The sequence below is a fragment of the Cannabis sativa genome, chromosome 3 (genome assembly GCF_029168945.1).
Source record: "Cannabis sativa cultivar Pink pepper isolate KNU-18-1 chromosome 3, ASM2916894v1, whole genome shotgun sequence".
Classification (NCBI taxonomy): Eukaryota; Viridiplantae; Streptophyta; class Magnoliopsida; order Rosales; family Cannabaceae; genus Cannabis; species Cannabis sativa.
In genome coordinates this window covers 2,858,642-2,878,877 of record NC_083603.1, presented here as the reverse complement: position 1 = coordinate 2,878,877, position 20,236 = coordinate 2,858,642, and the positions used below count along the sequence as shown (strand labels likewise).

Here is a 20,236-nt window from a genome sequence, read left to right as displayed (position 1 = left end):
TGTAAAGTGTGTATTATGAATAGTTGGTCATTTTATTTGTTATATGTAATAAAATTTGATAAAAAAGTTATTTTACGATACTACAAATAGTTTAGAAATTATTTTTATTGGACTGAAAAATTTAAAAAGTATAATAATACATAAATCATAATTGACGGGGTAAAAATTCTAAATAATCTATTGTAGTTGTTTAATACATTTTGCACATTTATAATAGAGAAAAGAGGCTTAAATAATTTATTGTTCGTGCATATAAAATAATATAGTCACACATTTAATAAAATATTTAAATCTTATTTTTATTTTTAAAGCAATGAATTATTCTTAAATTTTAAAAAATTTACAACTACGATTTATATTATCTTATAAAATAATTAGAATTAAAATATTTATACATAGAAAATACATAAAGGTTCAGTGATATACCTATTTTAGAGCGGTTGGGTGTCGATAGATTTTATATGTGTTTCACCATTTCAGAGAGTACTATTTAGTATATTTTTTTATTTATATAATCGTGTACATTATAATTATTTAGGGGTTATTGATAAACTTTTTGAAAATTTTAAATCGACTATAGTGTTAGAAAATAAAATTCAAGTATTTTATTACACATATTACTTTATAAGTTATAAGATACAATATCACTATTGATGTAATTCAATATCGAGTTCTACTTATTTCAATTTAATAATAATTATAAAGAACCTACTAATTAATTATATAAGATGTCATATCAAAAATATCCTATAACAATACTCTATTCTTCTTAAAAGATTTACCATACAATTTTCTTATTATATTAAAGAGAATTGCTAAAAGTCATTATTAGTGCTTAGCACCCTACTGAATGTCATAACACTATTAGTATAATTAATTATTGGGTCTTATATAACTTAAGAAAATAATTTTAAAGGAATATCGCTAACCAATTGTGCAGTACCACCTATAAAAGGTGCTAGACACCTGTAATAGTTACTAATCATGTGATCCGTAAAGGTAAATAACAAGTAAGCTTTGCAATCTACGTTGCTTGAGAAATATCAAATGTGATGATTCTAAGACTGTGTAGATTTGAAACTATATAGTTAAAAAATACTTAAATGAATTAATTAGTACTACCTATATCAATAAATTACACCTTATTTTTTAATAGCCCATCACCACAAAAGAACCCTTATTACAAGTTTTCTTAAAAAAAAAGTATGAGTGAGGACAATATTCTATATATTAAATTTTTTTAAAAAAAGAAAACAATTATTTAAATATAAAATTATCTTTATTTTAGTTTTAATTTTTTATTTATAAAAAAAAAAAAGACAAAAGCAAAACTAAAAGCTAAATTTCAGTTGACTGTCTCTCTCTCACTGTGTCCAGCTAGGGTTTTTCCTTTTAGTATTACTCTCTCTTTCTCTCTCCTCTCACACAGTCACAGCCTGTACTCTCTCTCTCCTCGAAACCAGAGAGAGAAAACCAACAAAAATGCAGGTTACCCAATACTCTCCACTATATCAAATCTCTCTCACCATTTCATCCCCAAATCAAACAATGCCTAAACTTTAAAAAAAAAAATCCCATTTTTAGTTTCGCCATTGTTGGACAAAAAAATACAAAAAAGCTTGGTTTTTTCTAGCTAAAATGGAGCCATTAAGGCTTCCCATTTTGCTTTTCCTCTCTATTCTTCTTCTTCCTTTAGCTAAACCAGATCTGAGTTCCGATCGTGAAGCTTTACTATCTCTCCGTTCCTCAGTAGGTGGAAGAACTCTTCTATGGAATGTGACCCTTCAGAGTCCTTGTTCATGGGCTGGAGTTAAATGTGAGAACAACAGAGTCGTCGTTCTCCGACTTCCGGGAGTAGCTCTCTCCGGTTCTTTACCAAAGGGTATTTTCGGTAATTTAACAGCTCTGAGAACTGTTAGTCTTCGTCTTAATGCTCTTAAGGGTTCACTCCCTTCAGATCTTGCTTCATGTACAAATCTCAGAAACCTTTATCTTCAAGGTAACTTTTTCTCTGGACAAATCCCAAGTTTCATCTTCACTAGTTTGCATGATCTTGTTAGACTTAACTTAGCTTCAAACAACTTTTCCGGCGAGATCCCGGTGGGGTTGAACAATCTGACAAGGCTGAGAACATTATACGTTGAGAATAATCAGCTTTCTGGGTTGATTCCGGAGTTAAAGCTTCCCAATTTGGAACAATTCAATGTTTCGAATAATTTGCTTAATGGGTCTATTCCGGTAAAGCTTAGAACTTTCAAGTCGGATTCTTTTATGGGTAACACTCTTTGCGGTGGTCCACTTGGTCTCTGTCCCGGAGACAGTAACGGGTCTTCTCCTTTACCTAATGGAGAAGTCAACATTGATGGTAAAAGTCATAAGAGGAAACTTTCCGGTGGAGTCATTGCCGGAATTGTGATCGGTTGTGTGGTGGCGGTTTTAGTGATTTTAATGCTTTTGATCTTCTTATGTCGTAAGAGTAGTAACCAAAGGAGGAGTTCTGCTGACGTGGCGGCATTGAAACAACCCGAAACCGAGCTTTCGAGGGATAAACCGCCTTCTACTGATGCTGATAACGGCGGTTTTAGTAACGGTAATGGTTATCCGGTGGCGGCTACGGCGGCTGCAGCTGCAATGCCGGTTGGAAATGGGAATAAGGGCGAAGCGACGGCGGTTAAGAAGTTGGTTTTCTTTGGTAATTCGAGTTCGAGAGTGTTTGATTTGGAGGATCTGTTGAGAGCTTCAGCTGAGGTTTTGGGGAAAGGTACATTTGGTACTGCTTATAAGGCTGTTTTGGAAGCTGGAACTGTTGTGGCTGTGAAGAGACTTAAGGATGTTAATATAAGTGATGTTGAGTTTAGGGAAAAGATTGAGTCTGTTGGGGCTATGGATCATGAGAATTTGGTACCACTTAGGGCTTATTATTATAGCAGAGATGAGAAGCTTCTTGTTTATGATTACATGCCTATGGGAAGCTTATCTGCACTTTTGCATGGTATAATTCTCTCTCTTTCTTTTGGTTCATCTATGATTAAAGTATTTAGATTTGTTTTTCTATTTGGGAAATTTGAAAAAACTAACTAACAACATGAAAATGTTAAATTTAGCAAAATAACAAGCTTTGTTTTATGGTGGCTTTTTTCTCTCTTTTTGTTTTTGATTAAAGTCTCAAACTTTGAATTCATTTATGATTATTTCTTTTTGAGATGTTGATGATGATAAAAATGTTGAATTAGCATAATAACTGTGATTTTTGGGAAATGGGTATTGTTAAAAGAGTGATTTTTGATGTAATTTGGTGTTAAATGAGTGATTTTTTTGATTTAAGTCTCTTCTTTTATTATTATTACTTTAGGCTTTCTGTTGATTTTTCATCTATGACTATGATTATCACTTTTTTGAGTTATTGATGATGATTCCCATTTCTCTGTATTTCTTATGATTGTGTTGAGATTTTGCTTCACAAGTGAATAATGTCAATTGTTTATGTTGTTATGAGAATTGGGTATTGTTAAAGAAGTGATTTTGATGCAATTTGGTGTTAACAACTGTCAAATTTCAGTTTTTGCTGATCTGGGTTTTCATCAAACAATGTTGTTTATCTTTACATTCCATTACAGGAAACAAAGGAGCAGGAAGAACTCCATTGAATTGGGAAATCCGATCAGGCATTGCGCTCGGTGCAGCCAGAGGAATCCAATACTTACACTCACAAGGTCCTAATGTCTCCCATGGAAACATTAAATCCTCAAACATTCTCCTCACCAAATCCTACAATGGTAAAGTCTCTGATTTCGGTTTAGCACACCTTGTTGGCCCTTCCACCACCCCAAACCGCGTTGCTGGATACCGAGCACCAGAAGTTACAGACCCGAAAAAGGTTTCTCAAAAGGCTGATGTCTACAGTTTCGGTGTCCTACTCTTGGAGATCTTAACAGGGAAGCCACCAACTCATGCCTTGTTGAATGAGGAAGGTGTTGATCTCCCTAGATGGGTTCAATCCATTGTTAAAGAAGAATGGACAGCCGAAGTGTTCGATCTTGAACTCCTTAGGTACCAAAACGTCGAGGAAGAGATGGTTCAACTCTTGCAACTTGCTATTGATTGTGCCGAGCAATACCCCGATAGGCGTCCAACAATGTCAGAAGTGACAAGTCGAATCGAGGAGCTATGTCGTTCGAACACTAAAGATGAACCTCAACCCGATCTTGTCAAAGAAGCTTCCGATATGTCGTATCGGTAAGGCTTAAAAATGGAGCCAAAAAAACCAACAACTAAACCATCTTCTTTCCCTTGTATGGCTTTTGTAGAATTATATAACAAACTTTGCTTTGTTATGAGCCATATTTGTGTGTTATGTTTAATCTTGGGCATAAAATCTTTCTTTTTTTTATTTTTTTTTTCTAATTAGGAGCCAAAAACTCTAAATTTTTTACATATTTTTTTTTTATCATTGTAATGTTTTTTTTCTTCTTTGTTATTAATATACAATTGGGGTGGATATCTATTCCATTTGATCTTTGTTGTTGTTGTTGTTGTTGGTTGAGGATGTTAATGGTGGTTGCTTTGTAATTATTATTACTTTGAGTTTTCTTTGCTTTTTTGGGTTTTGGTGGGTACATTTCAGCTGATGAAATTAAGATGTTTTTAGTACTGATTTTGACTAATTTGTTGTGATGTTCAATCAATCATTTTCATTCTATTTTTCTCCTTTTTTCTAAGATTTTAATGTAAAGGTTAACACTTTATAATCACATGGTTACTTTTTTAAGCTTCAAAGATAATCATAATATGTCCAAGTATCACTTTTTCTTTTCTTTAGGTTTAGGGCATGAAATTAAGTTAATAGGAAAGCCTACAATACATCCTCTAAATAAATCTTTCGATATTCTTTATTTAAGAATATTTTTTTTATGGTTGTGTATGTTATTTAAACATTTTAATGTACGTAAATTAAACTAAAAATACTCTTCAATAGTAAAACAAATAGGAGTTTTACCTAGATGTCCTTCTAAGGAGGTGTATTAAAAGATTTTTTCAATTAATAATACAACATTAAAATTAGTTAACAATTATTTGACAAATATATTTTAGAAAATATTCAAATAATGTTAAATTTGATTGTTAAGGTAGTAACTAACAAGTTGACAATTGAGATTGCTTTTTTCAATGTTATTTATTAATATTAATTTGAAATGAAAAACACATATAAATTGACAAAATATTAGGTGGATATAAATGGACAAAATTTAGAGTTTAATTTCAGTATTGTCACCATCTTTTTACAACTTACTAAAATTTTTTTGTTTGTTTAGTTATTGGGATTACTTTCATGTTAAAAAATTGTCATATGAGAATCAAAGAAAATTAATAAAAATAAATTGAAGTGTACAAGAATCTTTGTTGACATCATTATATTTGGAATCTAAGCAAATTAAATTAATTATTAATCACCTAACAAATTCCATAAAATACATATAACCTAAAAGAGTTGTTAAAAAAAAATAAACAGAGTTGTTGAGTTTTACAAAATTGAATATTAAAAGAAAAGATATGTTTTTAAACTAATCATAAAAAATATGGCTCTTTAATCATTTAAAATTATATAAACATTCAAAATTAACACCTTTATGTAAAATTGGCTAAAATAAAATAAATGAAAAAAATATCAATTACCTTCTCTTAAATTTAAAAAACAATAATAGCTTTCAGATGTTTTTACAATGCACTCCTATTTGTTTTGGCATCTGAAAGAATTTTTCAGTTTATTTTTTTATGATTGTCTAAATTATACTTATTTAAGAAATTTTGTAAAATTTCAAGAAAGTAAAAAAAATATAATATGCCAAAAACAAAATTTTAATAGTCTTATCTTATCTTAAGAGAAAAAAATGTCTTTCTATTTTTTAAAAGATGAAAGAACAAAAATGTACTTTCTTATCTTATCTATAATTAGTAAAATACCTAATATACCCTAGACCCTAGTATTTTAGATATTGGAAAAATAGAAAGGTGTTTTTTGGTCCAATATAAAGAGAGCTCTATATTTTCATTGTTTGTGTTAATATAAATATACAAATTTTAAAAATTACTAAATTAAAAAAGTAATAAATGATATTTTCTAACTAAATTTTAAAATTTAAAATGAAATATTAGAGTAATAGTAATAAATAATAAATATGTAACAATTTTTTTATTAATCATGGATTGAAATTATGTACTTATTATTCTTATTTTAATAAAACTTAAATAAAATATAGAATAAACAAGATTTTTACTCTCCAAACTTAGACACTAAGTGATTTTATCTTATTAATTATTATTTTTGTGTGAAAAATATCCATCAAACTTAAAAAAAAAATTAAAATTTATTCCGTCGGTTATATTTCACTTATTTTTTGAGACAATAATGTTAGTTATACTGAGTTTTATAGGCTGTATCAAGTGATATTAGTCCGCGAACCGATAATGGCAATAGTAGTAAAATATTGTAACAAATTGAAAAGGTTTAGTTTAGAAGGGTGACTCATGTTTCATGTGGTGTAGTTTGTGGTGATGATGATTACAACAACTTTTTTTTTTATTTGATAGGGTTGGAAAGAAAGAAAAGAGTAATAGTGGACCAAAACCATATAAAAGGATGATGAGTTTTGGGTTTTTAGAGTTGTAAAGTAAAACAAACAAAGCATGCACTCTGACATTTTTTTTCTGACAATCACCAAACTCACTAGTACCATAGTGGTCCCTTCTCTTAGGGCATCCAAAGTCTCACTCAAATTATTATTTGTTTGTTCAAATTTAAGTTCTTTTGTTGTTGCCTCCCCTTATGGATTTCAAAATTGGAAAATTATTTTTGAGAAAAAGATTCAATTATATTTATAGATACTATTGGGAGCTTTTAGGCATGGGTCACCCTAAAATTTAGTGGATCATAAGAATAAAAATATTTTTGAGTCCTTATTTCAAAAAAATATAGTATTTTTCAAAATAAGTAAAAAAATATGTATTTTCAAAAGAAATTTTTTTTTTGGGTCCTTAAGTTAGGTGGACCCTAAGCAGAGGCTTAGTTCACTTATACTAAAGGTGAAATCTACTTTTACGGTGCATCCCTCTTCCCCAAAAAAGGGATCCATTAATGCACCTTTATTGATTTGACATCCAGAATAATTTTTTTATAATTCTGTACATTGTAGTTATTTAATGCATTCTGTAAATTTTTCGAAAATTCAAAACAATTTACAATTGAGAAAAGAATGTTAAAACAGTGTATGTAAAACACATATTAAAAAAAAGTGACACTCCAACAAACTGTTTAAACTTTATTTTTAGTATATTAAATTTTTTTGAATTTTATTTTGTAAAATATCTTAAATAACCACAACGTACACAATTATGAAAAGAAATGGACTAAAAAAATCACTTTGATTCGAGAATAAATAGGGGTACATCAGTGAATCCTTTATAGCAGATGCACCATAAAATTTTTCCATTTTATTTTGATAAAAGAAAAATAAACATGGTATGAAATATTGAATGGAGCTTCCATTTCTCTAATTATGGGAAGATTTTGTCCTAGGGTTTGTGTTGTCATATTCTGGTCATATATATTAAGAGTTCCATAGAAACAAATATTTTCATAAGATAGTACTAAAAAATTTGGATGAAAATATATCAAATGTAAAGTTTGCAATAGGACAAGAAATTGCATGTGATTTCAATGAGTATGGACACAATGTGGAAGAATTTTTTTTTTTTTTTTTGAAATAAGTATGATTTTATTCATTTATTTATTTTTAAAGAATAATTGTTGTAAGGGCCACCATCCCTTTGAATATACCCAATTTGTCCTTAAATAGTTGAGACAAATGTGTGATTGGTTTAAAATTTTAAAAATAAATTAAAGAAAAAATATGTTAATGTGGTCCGGACCATTCTCGGAATATTTTTTTCCACTTTTCCTAATGAATTCGTACTACTGAGACATGAATTTAAAAATTGGTTTCGCGTTAAATTTAGTTAAAATGACCCCTAATTTAAAATTTTTAAATGTTCTTCTGTTCAGGTTAAATTTTAATAAGTTTTTTCTTTACTCTTACACTTGTTAGTATTCTCTCAAAATCTCACCTTGCACATCTCAAAAAATTGTGAAATTTCTTAACGACGAAGCCAATACCATTGTGATCACTTTTCTATGGGATACGTTGAGAGAAAAATTAGTTTATAAGAAATTACAATCATTTTAATCGAAATACTAAAAATCTCACATTTCTGATAGTGGTACCCCTTTGTGAAATGTGGCACGAACTTACCTCAGATTATTCTTCCCCACTTGTCACAATGAATTTGTACTACTAAGACGTGAATTTGAAAATTAGTTTAGCATTAAATTTGGTTAAAATGACCCCCTAATTCAAAAATTTAAAATCGTTAGTATTCTCTCAAAATCTCACCCTATGCATCTCAAAAAATTGTGAATTTTGTTAGCGACGAAGCCAAGACCGTTGTGCATCACTTTTCCATGGGACACGCTGAGGGAAAAATTAGTTTTAAGGCACTAACAATCATTTTAATCGAAATAGTGAAACTCTCACATTTATGATAGTGGTACCCCTTTGTGAAATGTAGTCCGGACCCATCTCGGAATATTTTTTTCCCACTTGTCACAATGAATTCGTACTACTGAGACATGAATTTGAAAATTGGTTTTGTGTTAAATTTGGTTAAACTGACCCCTAAATTTAAAATTTTAAAATGTTCTTCTGTTCAGGTTAAATTTTAATAAGTTTTTTTCCTTATACTCGTTAGTATTCTCTCAAAATCTCACCCTAAGCATCTCAAAAAATCGTGAAATTTCTTAGCGACGAAGCCAAGACCATTGTGCATCACTTTTCTATTGGACACGTTGAGAGAAAAATTAGTTTTAAAGCTTTAACAATCATTTTAAACGAAATAGTGAAAATCTCACATTTCTGATAGTGGTACCCCTTTGTGAAATATGGCCCGAACCCATCTCGGAATATTTTTCCCCACTTGTCACAATGAATTCGTACTACATTAAGACGTGAATGTGAAAATTTGTTTCGCGTTAAATTTGGTTAAAATGATCCCCTAATTCATAAATTTAAAATGTTCTTCTGTTCAGGGTAAATTTTAATAAATTTTTTTCTTACTCTTACACTCGTTAATATTCTCTCAAAATCTCACCCTACGCATCTCAAAAATCGTGTAATTTCACAGGGACAAAGCCAAGACCGTTGTGCATCACTTTTGTATTGGAAATATTGAGACAAAAAGTAGGTTTAAAGCACTAACAATCATTTTAATTGAAATAGTGAAAATCTCGCATTTCTGATAGTGGTATCCCTTTGTGAAATGTGGTCCAAACCTATCTTGAAATATTATTCCCACTTGTCACAATGTATTCATACTGCTAAGACGTGAATGTGAAGATTGGTTTCACGTTAAATTTGATTAAAATGATCTTCTAATTCAAAAATTTTAAATGTTCTTCTGTTCAGGGTAAATTTGAACAAGTTTTTTTCCTTACTTTTACACTCGTTAGTATTCTCTCAAAATCTCACCCTACAATTCTCGAAAAATCGAGAAATTTCATAGCGATGAAGCCAAGACCGTTAGGTATCACTTTTCAATTGGACACATTGAGAGAAAAAATAGTTTTAAAGCAATTATAATCATTTTAATCGAAATAGTAAAAATATCACATTTCTGATAATGGTACCCCTTTGTAAATTCTGGTCCGGACCCATCTCAAAATATTTTTTCTACTTGTCACAATGAATTCGTACTATTAAGACGTGAATATGAAGATTGGTTCCGCGTTAAATTTTGATCCCCTAATATAAAAAAATTAAAATGTTTTTCTGTTTAGGGTAAATTTTAACAAGTTTTTTTCCTTCTCTTACACTCATTAGTATTTTCTCAAAATCTCACCCTACGCTTCTCAAAATATCGCGAAATTTTAAAGGAACGAAGCCAAGACCGTTGTGCATCATTTTTCTACGAGACACTTTGAGAGAAAAAGTAGTTTTTGAAGCATTGACAATTATTTTAATCGAAATAGTGAAAATCTCACATTTATGATAGTGGTACCCCTTTTGTGAAATGTGGCCCGAAATTATCTCAATATATTTTTCCCCACTTGTCACAATAAATTTGTACTACTAAGAAGTTAATGTAAAGATTGGTTTCGCGTTAAATTTAATTAAAACGACCCCCTAATTCAAAATTTTTAAATGTTCTTCTATTTAGGGTAAATTTTAATAAGTTTTTTTCCTTACTCTTATACTCGTTAATATTCTCTCAAAATCTCACCCTACACATCTTGAAAAATTGTGAAATTTCTTAACGATGAAGCCAAGATCAGTCTGCATCACTTTTCTATGGGACACTTTGAAAGAAAAAGTAGTTTTAAAGCATTAACAATCATTTTATTTAAAATAGTGAAAATCTCACAATTCTGATAGTAGTACCCCTTTGTAAAATGTAGCCTGGACCCATCTTGAAGTTTTTTTTCTTACTATTTACAATAAATTCGTACTACAAAAGCACTATTTTTTGTAAAAAAGAAATTACATTTTTACGTTTAAAGAATTTTTTTTTTACACTTTTACAGTTTTCTATATAAACAACACGAAAAACAACAAGAAAACTACATAAAAGTAACATAAAAATAATATCTAAATAACATCAAAACAACCAAAAAATCAATAAGAGTACAACATAAAAATACCGTATTTTTTATAAATAAAATAAAAAGAGTCGTAAAAAGTATTTAAAATTCTGTAATTTCGTATTTTTATAATTTCTTTTGTTGTTTTTATGTATTTGAAAAATAATCCCTAATTTTAATCTCATTTGAACACTTGAGAAAGCCTTAACATTAATCAACTTGCAAGTGCATATACTTGTTTTATTTTTTTAAAACTAGAATCCCCGCCTAACCCTACAAACGAGAAACTTGAACCTCGAACCTTATGAGAGCTAGAAGTGCAATAAGAAATATACATGAAATGAGAGCCAAAACAGAACAAAAAAAACAAAAAAAAAGGGATGTTTCTTCTTCTTTCTTCTCTTTACCATGTGTGTAGGAAAACTACAAAAAATAGTTCAAATTGGGGATTTTATAAAAGATTGTTAACCAACACAAAGGCACACACAGCCTAGCCTAGGGGAACATTAACATTAACATATCCTTAAATTACAACACAGCATAAAAATTGAAACCCCCAAACTGTGTACATACAACTTACCTTTCTCCATTTTTTTTCTTCTTTAAATATATGTAAAATGTGAAAAGAGCACATCCCCAAACCAGTTTTCAGAATCTTTGAGTTTTCTTTATCTCTGCAAACAAAAACATAAGAAACATAAGTGTCTCAAGTTTGTGTGTGCGCGTATCGTTAATCAAGATTATAAAAGGTTATACATACATGTACAGGGGTGTATACAAACAACAAAGGTGATATCTAATGTCCAAAAATTCAATTCCCCATGTTTTGATAGGGAGTGAAGCTTTTTTAGGCATTAGAATTGTTGGGAGGATCATCCTTATAACCCTTTGAAAGCAGGTCATAGTTGATCGATGCAAGCTGGGAGAGATTCTGTGCCACAAAACCAAAACACAAAGGTATCAGAAAAAGAAAATAAGACTATATGTCTAATTTGGGTAGGGTTTATATGTGGAAATATATACCTTAAATGAGAAGTTACTGAAGGAATAATTGATATTCGAGCCTAAATCGAATTCAGCAAGAGTTGCACATTCATCCTCCTGCTATAATAGCAGAATTTCAAAGATCAAAATGAGAACAAAATAACAGTTTTTGAAGTTTTGAAAACTTTGAGACCCCAATATTTTAAAGGCCCCGGACCCGTACTAATGAAAGAAAATAATGTGAGATAAAATAGAGAAAAAATATTGACAAAAAGTGAATTGTTTTTGTAATTTTGTTTTTTAAAAACAGTTTTCAAAAAATAAGGCCAAACGTGCCTAATTGTTCTAAAAAATAATTTTTTAGTTATGATGTCAAACATAAGTAAATGTCCTTTCAATTTTTCAATTTATATGAAAATAAAGATTTAAAAAAAACAGTTTGTGAGAAGCAAGTGATTATAATTACCACTTCATCATTGCCGAGGCTCATGCCACTGTTGCTGCCACTTAAACTATCATCATCGCTAGAATCTTCAAGTTCGCTTGGTGGATAACCATGGTCATCTGAAGTATTCCATGAATATCGACTAGTGAAATAACTGGTATCTAGTGCACTCTCCGACGAGGGAACAAATGCAGCCTGCACAAATAATGAGTCGAGTTAATGTATAGGAAGCGCAACCATGCCCTTGATTCACCAAAGAAGCGTTTTTCTGACCTTCTGCCTAGCAAGTGTATCCCAGTTGATATCCTTGAAAAATACATGTTGCTTCACCTGAATAAGGCGGATTCAGTACTTGACTAAATAGAAAAATATATAATTGCTACGAACCGAACAAACTAAGAATTGTGTTAGTTTCACCTCCGATGCTCCTGCTGCTCCAAGCCTCTGGTTAGGATCTTCAGTCAATAAACTGTAAATTACTTGTATCAGCATCTTTTTTGTTACTTGCCAAACAAACATTATGATAAAGTGTTTATATATTTCTTTGAGTTATAACAGTCTGAGATATTTGCTTACCGATCAATTAAATCCGCTGCTTCTGGACTCATTTCATCAGGCACTCGAGGCCAAGGTATTTTACGATTAAGAATATTATCGAATATTGTCTGAACAAAGAAAACCGAAGTGTTAAGAGTAGCCATGAGTCATAATCCAACAAACATGATGATCAATTATAAAATCTTGTAGAAGCAATAGGTTTACCTGAGGATGCTCTGCATTGAAGGGTGGAATTCCAACAATCAGTTCAAACAAAATCACACCAACTGACCACCAATCGGCAGTTGTACCTAAACGGGATGGTAAAACACAGGATTAGTAACCCTTGAATCTTAGTAACTGATCACCAAACACAAGAACCACAAGCACAATACAACAACATATAAGCTTATGGCCTTTGAAACTTATTTCAATACATCATAGAATGAAATCACAACATAATAATGGATTAAAAAAACTTATCTCCCAGACAACTATAGTATTCCTTTTAGGCCACTAAATTAATTGGAGTTCAGGAGAGATAAATTGAAGAAATTCAATGCACCTCAAACAGAAAGAGGACTATACAAACCATGTCCTGTTCCCAACAGTATCTCTGGTGCCAAATAGTCAGGTGTGCCAACAGCAGAACGTTTCTTTCGTCTTTCTTGCTGATGCTCAGACAAAGATAACTCAGGCTCATCTTCCGCCATTAGTGATGTCGTACTTACTGCTGGGCCGGATAAATCATCAGTACTGTTGATAAGACCAACCTTTGAGAGCCCAAAATCCGTCAACTGTTAAGAAAATGAAGAAAGAGTTCAAATATATATATATATTTTTTTTTTGGCTTCCTACATTATGTGATGTGTTTTAATGTGGGAGATGTGTATAGATTAGAACAGAACAGCCTAAAAACATACATAAAATACATTTGTGCCCGTGTACAAGGTATTTACCTTAATATGACCATCATGAGCAATTAATAAATTATCTGGCTTCAAATCACGATGAACCACACGAAGTGAATGTAAATATTCTAGCGCAAGCACCTGCCAACATAAAAGAACAAACATAAGCTGAGATACAGAGTTGAACAAAAAGTAGCATAGGTTTCAAAATAAGATACAACGAACTTACCACTTCGGCTATATAAACACGTGCAACATCTTCTTCTAAGCACCCTAAATTTCTCAACAACGAATATAAATCCCCTCCATTCAAATACTCCATCACAAGGTACAAATTCTCTCGGCAAGTGAATGAATAAAAGAAGCGAACCTGATATTTAACAAAATGTAAGAAAAGCATTTTTCCATCAAGCAAAGGTTAACTTGTTAGCAAGATAGACCTGCTCACCACAAAGGGATTGCGGACTGAAATCAAAATATCACGTTCCGCCAAGATACTTTCAACTGCATTTTTCCGGATCATATCAGCCTTTTTAAGAACCTGTTACAGATGGTACAAATGAACAATTGGTGGAAGATGTCAATGTTCAGTGCTTATTTAAGAAATATAAAGAACTACAAGGAGAGTAAACTGCAACATGGGAGAGACTCATGGGTTTTTAATTCAAAAACAAAAAAAAATGAGAAATTAGCAAGAAGATCAAATACGATTAGAAGAAAAGTTATAAAATAACAGAATAATGATCCTTATTTTTATAATGAGAAATCAGAAAAGAAACCTTTATTGCAAAAAGGTCCCCAGTTGTTCTCTTTTTAGCCAGGAAAACCCGTCCAAAAGCCCCGCGACTGATTGGTTTGATAATCTCAAAATCATCAATTGAGGTACGATCTCTTGAAGAATGTACAGGACTTGTTCTCAAGCTGCGAACCACATCATCGTCCAGAGGAGCGTCTTCATCAATCACAGAACTTGTTAAATCAACCTTTTCATCTTCTACTAGCTCACAAAGCTGCAAATACTTCTCCCTGGAAAATAAAGAAATATACATTTTGACTTTACAAGAAAACAAAAAAAGCAAAGTTGAAAGTACAAGTACAAGTACTTCGCAAAAAAAATACTACAAATTCCAAATAAAAGCAGCAAATGATAACCTAATCAGCTTCTCAATGCGTGTCCCAAAAGTCTCAACTGTCAGTGCATCAAACTTCCTTCGATCAATCACAACTCTCAAATCTTCAAGGCAAGTTAATAGATATGGATTGGAGCGATCATCATCCAAAGGTGTATTTGCTACACATCTTGCAATATCAGCCAGTTCGTTCATCTGTCACCCAAATAAAAAAGGCTAGCCAATATCAATAATAAAATACATATAGAACACAATTTAAGAATAATATCATCAGCAGACCGAAACTGAACAGTTTTTTTTTTGTTATTAATATTATTATTATTATTCACTTTAACACTTGGTTAAATACTTCTATTGATTCAAACTATATATTACCGGTACTGTGCCAATAGTATTTTACGCTGACAACAAAAATTAAAAGTCGGATTGTTTTATATTATTGTTCCTTAAAACTTAAACTCTTTACCATGCATGCATGCAAAATTCATAGTTCATTTCTCCCTATCCTTCTAGATTTAACGAAACCAACATCAAATATTTTCAAAAGCTTTAAGAAGATAATATTTCTTGACTGAAATCTGAAAAGGCAATGGGTAGATGCTGGCATCATAAACTTAAAATGATAGAATGTGGATACATATTTATTTAATGACTTTCAATATTAGAGTGTCATTGAAGATTTCTTTGAAAAAGAGCTACAAGATACCTGGGGAAGATCTTCTTGCTCAGAGTAAGCACCCTTGCCTGCTAAAAGCAAGTCAATCTGGCTGGTCCTTGGTGTCAATAGAGGAGACCTAGGTGTCAAGCTACCTGCAGATGATGTTGTCATTCCCTGATCAGACTTAGGACCGAAACGAGTTTTACATGACATGGAAGGTAAACCTTTCAGGTCGTCCATGAATACTGAATTATCAGCTTCAGGGAAACAGTCAAGCATGTCCTCAGAGCCTCTTCGGGACCAGTCACTCAGTTTTGGTGAGAAAATGTCAGACTCTTCAGTTACACTTGAATTTGATACTTTCGCAACATCTGGACTTCCTACTGCAAGTTGATTATCCTTTTGGGCAAATGACTCCATCAACTTTTCAAGGGTATCAGAAAGTCTAAGAAGACGCTCATCAACACTTAGACCCTTCTGATCACATCGGTCAGCAACTGCACATATTCTAGAATGATCTTCCACATTTGAAGTTGGAACCTCTTCCTCACAAATACGACAAATGATAGAATTATCATCAGATACAGGCTGTTGATCTCCCCAGTACCCCCAAGACGCTTTGTGTCGATGCTTGGAAGAATGATCATGAGAATCTTTAGCAAGGGAGTCCAGGGGCTTAGCTGCAGTCAGATCCACTTCAGAAGCTGCCTTCCTGTTTAAAAGCTTAGGTTGTTCAACCTTAACATCGATCGGCTCTTTCAAGACAGCAGCAGCTTCTTTCACAGTTTTTGCACTTGGTGATGGAAATTTCTTCCAAGATGTCATCCTATCCCTAGCAGCAGAAGACTCCAAATTTTTTGAAGTCTCGTCAGCAGAAGGCAAAAGAAGATTTCCAGGCTTAACAGTGCTATCTCTCTTCCACTCCAACCCATGCTGCTCTTGGCTGTATGATTTTCTAGTTGAAGCTGCTTTTGATGCACTTGCAACAGTAGAACTTTTTGCATCCCTAGGCAATGCTGGAGGAACTCGCTCTACAGAATGAAGAACTCTAGATTGACGTAGTTGAAGAACATGAGCATCCTCAGCCAATCTACTTTCCTTGTGGAACTGCAACAGCCTGGTACACCTTGTAAGAATGAAAAGCATACGAGTGTGCAGCTGCTTCAGCATACCAGGAGAAAGCTCTTGTCGCCTATCATCTAAGTCTTGAACTATACTTTCGCACTGAAGCCAAAACTCCCCAGGTGTTGTCATTGCACACCTACGAGCCAAAATTAGCAAGTCCTCAATAGTTTCTTGCCATTCTGGATGAGTATCTGCATTTTTTTCAAGAATACCAACCAAATCTGCTGCAAAAATAGCCAGATCGGAGTTTACTTCTTCCTTGGCTTTGTCAAATTTTCCACGAATGACAACCAAGATTTCCTGCATTATTTTTATTTTTATTATTTTATTTTATAAGAAACAAAGGAAGTATTAATAAAAGACGATAAGAAATAATGTAAGCTACATCAAATAATGCAAGTATAAAAACCTGCATAAAATACAGTACCTGAAAACAAATATAGACTCCAAAAAGAAAATTACTAACTGAAAAGGAAATAAAAAATAAAGTGAAATATTGCAGTACCTCCAGGTTGTTTAAGCCTCGAGGCTTATAGAATGGATAAGGTCGTACACCTTTAGAATTTAATTCATGGGAGAAACTCTTGATGTCTGCAGGAAATCTCTTCCTTGGTGCACTTGTTACACGAAGTATGGCTTGAAAACGGGGAGACTCGGACTCCTTTGGGTTATCACAATCAAATGTAGTCTACAAATCAAACACTTTAGTTTTCAACAACATAAAGGCAAAAGGTTCTTATGTGTACTAACAATCACAAGATGAGATAGTAAATATATTAATGAGTGTCAATACAATTACCATCTCAGGTGTACAAACATCTGAACTCCTCAATCCTCCAGAAGGGCCCGATGATGAGTCAAATTTCCCTGTTAAGATTGATGTAGAGTTAAAGTACTATTCAATAAATTCACCAGTTCCTCCATACTATCGGAAATAAAAATATAAAACATAAAGAAGCTGACAACAAAATCCAACATTAGATCATCAATCACCCAATAAATATATGAATAATTCCGACAATCTGATACTTCTAATTTCTTATTCTTATGCAAAGCTACTATAAATTCAACCTCTTCCAAAACCTTTCTAATCAGTTCTTACTATATCAAGGTATTTTCATTTGGAATGAAGAGCAAAAGGAAGGCAGACAACCTAAAACACAGGAGTCTTATCCTCTCAAATGGATAATTAAAGTTTCACTTTTAAGAATATGCTTACAATTTAACTTGGCAAAAATTAAATGTAATTTTCAAACATAACTATAAAATCAATGATAGCAGATAGAAGCATATCAATACTTTGAATCCAAAAAAGTTAGTCCACATACCTAATCAGCCAAACTACATATAAATTTGTGCAATAATACCAAGAAAATTTTGACCAAAGAAAATTTTGACATTTGTGTACCACAGAGATACTACCAAAATCAATAAAGGGAGCAGCCGGCTATTTTATAAATCCTTCAAGCTTTTTAAGGTTTTAATGGACTGCTCATCCCCATTTTTCTTTCTTAATTGTAAATATTGTCTCAATCAATATGGTTTCTATTTCATAAATATTTGAAGTGTGTGTGTGTGAAAGCAATCTTACCACCTTCATATTCTGTTGACTAATGTACAAACAAGAAGAAATAGTAGAGGCTTCAAATATGATTAAAGCAACGAAAATAGTGACAAGAGGAGGAAATTTAAGGGGCACTAACTCGAAGAATAACTTATAAATTATAATAATTAGAAATTCACTTTATATAGGTAGTACTATTAATAGCAAATTTCTTATCTCAGTTCAGGGTAAGGGGTTATAGACAAGTTGTTATACTTGGACCATACTCGGACCTAATTATCAATATGCAGAAGATGCCAAAGTACGTTCATGCACATGTTCTAATTATCCATTACACAATCAACTGAAGAAAGATATCAGTTACAAAACAACATAAAGTGATATCCAACAGTCATACACTATTTTCTTTAACAGTCATCACACAAATTTTGTTTGAATCGAAGCTCCATCTTTTTTCTCTTTCACTACTATTTTCCCGCTACATTTAAACTAACCTTCCACTATCTCCACACAATTCATACAGTGGGTTTAAGTTTTTTTCAAACTTACTACAAAAAATTTGCAGCAGAATCAATATGCGGAAGCACCAAAGTAAGTTTATGCACATGTTCTAATTATCCAATACACAATCAACTGAAGAAAGCTATCAGTTACAAATTCATAGAAAAAAAAACCTCACTCATCAAATTACAAGTTTTCTCCATAGAGACTTTGTTCGAAACAAAGCTCCATCTTTTTTCTCTTTACTACTAATTTCTTGCTACATTTAAACTACCTTGCACTTTTTCCTCACAATTCGAACTCCATTCATCAAAATACAATTCAGACATGAACAATAACAGTCCCATTCAACAATAGAAAACCGAAAAAGTAAGTTCTTGCACATATTCTAATTATCCAACAGTCATTAGACTCATCACACAAGTTTTCTCCTTAGAAACTTTGTTCGAATCAAAGCTCCAATCTTTCTTCTCTTCACTCCTATTTTCCCGCTACATTTAAAGTTTTAAACTAATCTTGGACTATTTCCTCACAATTCATACTATTCAATTAATCAAAATACAATTCGTAAAACTTATAGTACCTGCTTCAGAAGAAGATTCACCGTTCTGTAACCGAGATTGAGGTAGCACATTGGGACTCTGGTCTCTACTCTCAGTAGACATACTATCAGAGTTATTACTCACATTATCAGCCCAACTCTTCGAAGCAATATCCAACAAACCCTTCTTCTTCCCCGAACTCCCATCCTCACCACCACTAATTGGTTTAGACAAATTACTCGCTCCCAACGACGAAACCTTATCACCTCTAAACCCAAAAAAACTCTCCTGCGGCAACGGTCCCGATCGCGTCTTTATCCTATTCAAACCAAGCGAAGAAGCAAGAATCGGCGAAACAGAAGCCGGAGCCGGAGCCGGAGCCGAAGCCGGAGCCGGCACGTTTTTCACATCCGCCGCCGGTTTAATCTTACTGAGTAAAGAAGTTGAAGTACCACCGCCACCGAAGCTCGATTTAGAATTCGGCGTAGAAGGTTGAGAAAGAGTCTCTTTCCCCTTCTTCTTTGCTCCACCACCACCGCCGCCATCTTTGACTAGTTTGGGCGAAGCCGATGATGAAGATTTAGACGATTTCTTCTTATCGGATCTGAGAGGAGAACTTGAACCGATGGATCGAGGACTGTTTGAAGAAGCATCTTGAGTGTTGGAAGAAGTATCGGAAGATTTCTTCGATGAGAAGAATCTTCCTTTGAAGACCATTGTTGTTTCTCCAGTAAAGGCGGCGCGTGTGGACCACGTTCCGTCAAAGCTTGAGGAAAGTAACAGTGGGAGTTCTCCTCCGACCTCCGAAGCCGATCATCACTGTTTGGACTGACATTTGAAGATTTGATTTTTCAGAGTCTTTTTAGAGAGAGAAAGTGAATTGAAAATATTTTCTAGAGAGAGAAAGTAAAGTAAAAAAAGAAAGAAAGAGAGTTGTTGTTTGGTAATTTACAATATAAATAAATAAATTAAAATTATAAATTAAAAAAAAAAAAGAAAATTAAGACAAGAACATAATTTGGTTGGAAGAAAAATATTTGACTTGTGTTTTTGGGAAAAATATTTTGAATTAATTTTTTTTATAATATTTGAATTTTTTAAATTATTTTAATAATTATTTACTTACTTTAATTGAAAATAAATAATAAATTT

General features: G+C 32.3%; 2 protein-coding genes across 4 annotated transcripts; one reads left to right on the top strand and one right to left on the bottom strand.

Moving 5' to 3' along the window:
* The first annotated feature begins 1,352 nt into the window (after positions 1-1,352).
* Positions 1,353-4,518, top strand: LOC115709225 (probable inactive receptor kinase At1g48480). The gene is made up of 2 exons (XM_030637275.2): positions 1,353-2,992; positions 3,618-4,518. Exons 1-2 carry the CDS (start codon positions 1,639-1,641, stop codon positions 4,238-4,240), a joined length of 1,977 nt encoding a protein of 658 aa, XP_030493135.2. The 5' UTR covers positions 1,353-1,638; the 3' UTR covers positions 4,241-4,518.
* A 6,532-nt stretch (positions 4,519-11,050) lies between these two features.
* On the bottom strand, positions 11,051-20,015 carry LOC115711653 (probable serine/threonine protein kinase IREH1). Of its 3 annotated transcripts, none has more exons than XM_030640026.2 (18): positions 19,126-20,014; positions 17,277-17,344; positions 16,983-17,165; positions 15,401-16,777; positions 14,717-14,889; positions 14,344-14,590; positions 14,013-14,105; positions 13,794-13,934; positions 13,613-13,705; positions 13,246-13,450; positions 12,879-12,964; positions 12,693-12,781; positions 12,534-12,585; positions 12,390-12,446; positions 12,138-12,311; positions 11,711-11,791; positions 11,448-11,618; positions 11,051-11,361 (listed from the first exon to the last, which is right to left on the bottom strand). In XM_030640026.2, the coding sequence occupies exons 1-17, from the start codon at positions 19,799-19,801 to the stop codon at positions 11,535-11,537; spliced, it is 3,879 nt and encodes a 1,292-aa protein (XP_030495886.2). In that variant the 5' UTR covers positions 19,802-20,014; the 3' UTR covers positions 11,051-11,361; positions 11,448-11,534. The 3 variants fall into 3 exon arrangements, with proteins under 3 accessions (XP_030495886.2, XP_060968915.1, XP_060968916.1); XM_061112932.1 differs by having other exon boundaries at positions 11,711-11,788; XM_061112933.1 differs by lacking the exons at positions 11,051-11,361; positions 11,448-11,618; positions 11,711-11,791; ... (1 more) ...; positions 12,390-12,446; positions 12,534-12,585 and having other exon boundaries at positions 12,744-12,781; positions 13,219-13,450; positions 19,126-20,015.
* Positions 20,016-20,236: the final 221 nt, after the last annotated feature.